The sequence below is a fragment of the Solanum dulcamara genome, chromosome 8, assembly GCF_947179165.1.
Source record: "Solanum dulcamara chromosome 8, daSolDulc1.2, whole genome shotgun sequence".
NCBI lineage: Eukaryota > Viridiplantae > Streptophyta > Magnoliopsida > Solanales > Solanaceae > Solanum > Solanum dulcamara.
The window spans coordinates 74,277,761-74,283,781 of NC_077244.1; the positions used below are offsets into that span (position 1 = coordinate 74,277,761).

The window sequence follows — 6,021 nt, forward strand, 5'->3', positions numbered from 1 at the left end:
TAAAACTAGGATGAAATTGGATTTGCCAAATGTAAAGTTCAAACATTTGTTAATTAATGATTTCCTAGAAAATGCTCCGATGTGTTTGGTACGAAGAAAATGTTTTTTATGAAAAATGATTTTCTAGAAAATATTTTCTTGAAAAATAAGTAGATTTTTTACTTATTTTTTAGTGTTTGGTAAGTAATCAAGAAAATATTATCCTAAAAGCATCTGTATGTTATATATAGTAAAAACACTATAAAGGTAGGATAGGATTGGGGTGGTGGGATGGTCAAGGCCCAAGGGTTGGGGGATTGGGTGGGTAGGAGGAGACAAAAAATTTGGAAAATCATTTTTCTTATGCAACTTATTTTCTTTATTTTCACTTGAGAGTCATTTTTTAGAAAAATTATTTTTCAAATATTCTAACCAATCAAACATTGAAAAATTGAAAGGATGTTTGCCCATCTAACACTAATTTTTAGAAATTATTTTAATTTTTAATTTTCTATAAATTAAAAAAACAAATCCTTCCTTTATAAAATAACTCTATTTTTTTTTCTCTCCAGTCAAAGTGCACAGAGACGCCGGCTAACTTGTGCCAATAGAGGGACAGAATTTTAGCACCCGTTTAATTTCCAAGAACTTTCTTATTTGCATTTTTAAATTACTGGTTTTCTGTTGATATCTGTGTTGAAAAACCAATTCTTCTAGATAATAATATTCCTCAAACAAACGGCAAAAACATACACATATTCCATATTATATTTACACTAAACCATATTAGTTTATAACGGTTGAGTATATGTGAGTTGTATAATGATAACTTTTTTTTTCGATTAAATTTTGATATTTTATTGATGAAGTAATGAATAGAAAACACCACCTTACACCACCTCGGACAAAGCTAATTCCCCACATGACCCAATCGATTAGAAATTATATAATGATAACTATATATGTAAAGATGCATTTTATGCCTTCATTGAATTAATGTAAATATCGAGGTAGATAAATGTTTTTCAAGCAAAGCTTAATCTAGCCTATTCATCTGTTTTTTTTTTTAGGATACAACTAATAGAACTTTTTTTTGGCACTCAATTGCAAGTTATTTTACTTTTTAAGTACTTAATAAAATGCAATATGCATAAAATAAAATTATCAGCAATAACAATAAAGTAATTATAATTAATGTGTGGCAAATTTTGATAACAACATAATGCATACATATAATATATCAACCAACATTATTTGAGCCAGGTTAAAGAAATAAATCTTGTGTTTAACTCAATCTCAAAAGCTAGTTTATGAGGAAAATATTATTATCCAAAATTATAAAATGAGATCACTCATCTGATCTTTAACATACGATGTGGACTCCTCAGTACACCCAAAGCTAAACATAGCCAGACATCTATCCTTGGGAAATTAATATGAGAAGGCCTAACATCGGCAAACAAGATCTTGTGACGCATCTTGCTTTGTTATCATGTTATAAAATTTGGACCTAACTTAACTCATTCTTTCTTCATCTGACGTGAAACTCTTTAACCAAGAAAAGATCAAAGAATCATATATATATATACACACACTTGATGTACTTAATTTTCTTCTAAATTTAAAAAATTCTCCATTTTAAGAACTATTCATCATAACTTTGAACTCATCAAAGCTAAGAACTCCATCACCATCAAGATCAAATCTTTGAATCATAGCTTTGCAATTATCAATAGATTTAGACTCACCAAGTCTACTCAACATCCTCTTCAAACTCTTGGGGGTAATTTGGCCACTTCCTTCCATTTCATACATCTCAAATGCTCCTCTCAACTCACTCTCTTTATCATCCTTTTCTCCTAATTCCATTAATTTACTAAAATCCTCTAACCCTAACATTCCGTCCCTGTCCGAATCCGATAGCCTCACCGCCATCTCCGCCTCCTCCGTCGTCAGATCACCGCCTACCGCCCTCACGCACTTCCGTAGCTCCGCTGGCGACACTTTTCCATCTCCATCCTCATCAAAGTACGTAAATACCCTCTCCAATCGCTCGCTATTTTCACTACTACCAGTAGTAATTATACTCATGGAAAGAGTATTATTACGACTAATAGTAGTATCGTCGATTACTATCGGTGGCTTTTTCGATGAAATTTTGTTCTTTAATTTTGAGAAAACGGACTTGTTTACCGTATTAGAAATAGTAGTCTCCATGCACATACTATCTGAAAAATCTGCCCTTTTTTTTCCCACCTATGAATATGATTTTTTTTTTTTTGGTAAACAATATTGTTATTGGATAGGATTTATATAGGAAGTTGTTAAATGGCGGTTGTAAAGTCGGTATTACGTAGGATTTGCGCGTACGGAAGTTTCGTGCTGGGCTGCAGAAATTAATGTCATTTTCGTTGGCTTTTCTTTATATTAAAAAATAGTCAAAAGTAAAGGAAATGTGTGGGTGAAGATATTTACTAGTATGAATTATGATTATATTTTTAAAGTTATTGTTGTTGTTATATAATATGATATTATTGGCATGTGGGAGGATTCTAAATATGCAGGGGAGTGGGGATGGACGCGTATATATGTCAATAAAAATATTACCATCATCATATAAATGTCACAACATGCGACATGAAGGCTTTTAAATATAGGAAGTGTTGTCTAAATTTATGTTCTCTTCCTTTATTTAATGTTTTTTTTTTAAAATTACAAAATAAAAACTTTTTGGAGAAAGGAACGTGGGGGGGGGGGGGGGGGGGGTTGGACCTTGATAAGTTGATATCTTTCTTGTAAAGAAAGTAGCTGGCCAATTTGTTTTACATTGCATGAATATCTAAAATAGTAGAATTACTATTCTGTTTCACATTTTGTGTCAAATCTATTTAATTCATAAATTAATATGAAGCGTACATTTCTATGCACCCATAATAAATTAAGCAACTTTGAAGACAAATTAGTTACATAATAATTAGTTGGGAGACGAAAGCGATGTATGAAAGCTTCATAAATCGCATGCTACAAATGCGTTTTATGAAACTTTGATAAATCACTTAGCTTTCATCATATGAAGCTTTCATATGCATATAAATAAATTATTTGTTGATCAATTTGATTGTTTTTTTTCCCTTCATAAGTGAACTAGTTGATAAATTTATCATGTTATTTTCAAGAATTTGAGTTCCTAAGTGATCAAAGTCAAGAAGTATTTGATACAATTAAGCAAAGTTTGATCAATACCATGATTGCAAAGCTACACATAAAGAACTTTGTAGCATGCAAATATCCTGATAAAAAGTGATTTCATACTATATTCAATATAATTCTTTTTGAATTAATTAATCACAAATCATATTAATTGGTTAGTTACAAGTTCTATGTTGATTCGGCACATAGTTTGCAATGCAATTTATAAATTGCAAATGTTGAATGTGATTTTAGTTTCGTTCATAATTCTGCCAATATATTTTATAAACTGTATTCAACTAATGCACTTTGTTATAAATCGTTCACATTGCAATGCACACGCAATAAATTAAAACTTTGAAGACAAACTACCAAAAAGATAAAGTTTCTTTTGCCTCCCATTTGTTAAAGGCTAGATCGGTTTAGACAAGCAATCCTTTGAAAACATCTATTGAAATAAGAAGTTTGTCGAAAGTTGAAAATGTGTTTAGATTGTATAGCCTATATTTTTTTTTTAAAATGTGGAAGTTTTGGAAAAAATCTTTGAAAATTGAAATGCACAGCTTTATTCCACATAGGTGTGTAAAGGGTTTAAAAGCCATTGGCAATTGTTGTAATGTTTTGATCAGTTAGATTCACATGTCGTTTCACATATATAGTATTAAAGTTGAATTTTGGTAAATTTGTTGTGGCGCCCTTATTCCTACTTTACCTTATTATGAGGTACTACTCTTATTGTAATCATTGGTAGACTCATGTTGGGTCTAGTAAAGAGACTTTGGATAATTTACTTTCATGGGCGGGTATTGGGTCCCATCAAATGCCATCAGAACTTTTGTGACATTAATGGTACAATGACGGAGCCAAGAATTTAGTGAAGAATATAAAAGCGTGTAAAATTAAATATACATTTATAATAACTAACATTCAACCTTTGTACACCACATAATTTTCCGATGAACAGTGTACACCGAATCACACCTACACCATGTTTGATGATGGGTTGTTAAGTTTTGTTCTTTATAGCGTGGAGTTAGAAGTGATTTAGATGAAGGGTTGTTACATTTTGTTATTTATAGTGTGGAGAGACTAACGTGGCATACCTAAGATTTGAACCTAGGTCACAAACTAAGCAAAATAACAACTTCAACCAACCTTCTATTTTTCAAGGTCCCTAATGTAACGTATAATTCTATGATTTTTTTTTGAAGTTAACGAGATTCGCCAGTCATTTTACCATACGTACAGATTCACCTTTAATTGTAATCTAATAGTTTTAAAATATCTTTATATAAGTACTAATTTAATATTAATATCAAAAAGCAATTTTCTTCAATTTAGGAATTATGAGATAGAAGGCAATGTTAGACCACCCGCATCTAAGAAGTAATTACTTCCTAGGTATATTATGGGAGAAATTCAAATCTTAACATGCGTTGAGACTTGAGAATAAACAATCTACAAATGAAGTTCACAAGAAACATTAAACAACATGAGGCTCGTGTTAGGGCGTAAGCACTTTGCTCTTTTGTAATTATGTTCCGTGGAGTCAGAATTTTCATCAAGAGGTTTAAAATATGAAGAAATAAATACATAAAAAATCAAAGTATTGGAGTTTAAACTCCGATCTACTATATATATATATATATAAAATAATTTTAACCAAATACAAAAAAATATAGTTTTTCGTCAAGAGGCACCCTAATTATGTTCCTTTAGATATAGGAGGGAACTACTAACACTTTGATAAGAATCAACTTTCATTAGGTATCAACTTCTCTCAAGAGATCTCCTTAAACAAAAATAAAAAATATAGCTAGACTATGAGTTGTTTTGTTTAAATATTTAGGGATATAAAGTTGGCATGATCCAAATGCTTGAGAGCTTTCAAATGTCTTCACACATCACTTTTATCTCCCATGAAGTAGTCCCTTATTTCTGAATCATGTCAATAATATATATATATATTCAGCGTCCAATAAAATCTTTACACTCTTCCATCTCTTATTAGTAGCACATTCATGAGCTTTCGTAATAGCCATTACCTTAAAAAACATGATTTTTTCGAACATATATATTGACTGGCAATTCATGGGTATGAAGCATTTTTCAAGGCTATTCAAAGCCATGATACCAATACTTGTTTTTCTATCATCAATCTACCATTCTACATTTGTATACAATAAAATATTATCGTACAAATTTATTAGTTTAAGCACACGATAATTTCTAGTTGAGGAACAAAAAAAAACTGTTAGTTAATAAATTTTTGTATTTCTCACATTTAAAAAGAGATTTATAAACGATTACCGTCAAATTTGATAATTTTATAAATTTAACAAAATATTTACTAAGAACAAGTCATATCATTAAATAAAAAGTCAATAATATTTTTAATACCAGCTAATTTATAGACCAAAAGTCAATAAGATATACATGAATACTACATATATCATATTTAATGAAATTATAAAATATAATTATTGCACGTAATTTATAAAACAAAATTACCGAATTTGATTTATAAAACGCAAAATGCAACTATTGAATAAGATTTATATAGCCAATTTCTATAACAATATTCTTACGTAACAATACTTCACGATAATAACCATCTTTTTCTCGAAATCGATTTTTTAATGTTATATTTTACCTTTTTATAATAATTTTTATCCATTACAACAACACCCATCTTTATAACATTATGCTCTTCGTAAATTGCTCTTTTATAACAATTATTTCCCTTTTCTGGTAATACAATAATTCATCATTTTTACAGAACTAAAATCTTTAATATTACCAATAACAAGTCTAAGCATGTTAACAAAATATTTTGATACTTGAATACACCAC

The 6,021-nt window shown here is 29.8% G+C and overlaps 1 protein-coding gene across 1 annotated transcript; it reads right to left on the minus strand.

The window, feature by feature from the left end:
• Positions 1-1,451: 1,451 nt before the first annotated feature.
• LOC129899119 (putative calcium-binding protein CML19) lies at positions 1,452-2,254 on the minus strand. The gene has a single exon (XM_055973942.1). It carries the CDS (start codon positions 2,200-2,202, stop codon positions 1,618-1,620), a length of 585 nt encoding a protein of 194 aa, XP_055829917.1. The 5' UTR covers positions 2,203-2,254; the 3' UTR covers positions 1,452-1,617.
• Positions 2,255-6,021: the final 3,767 nt, after the last annotated feature.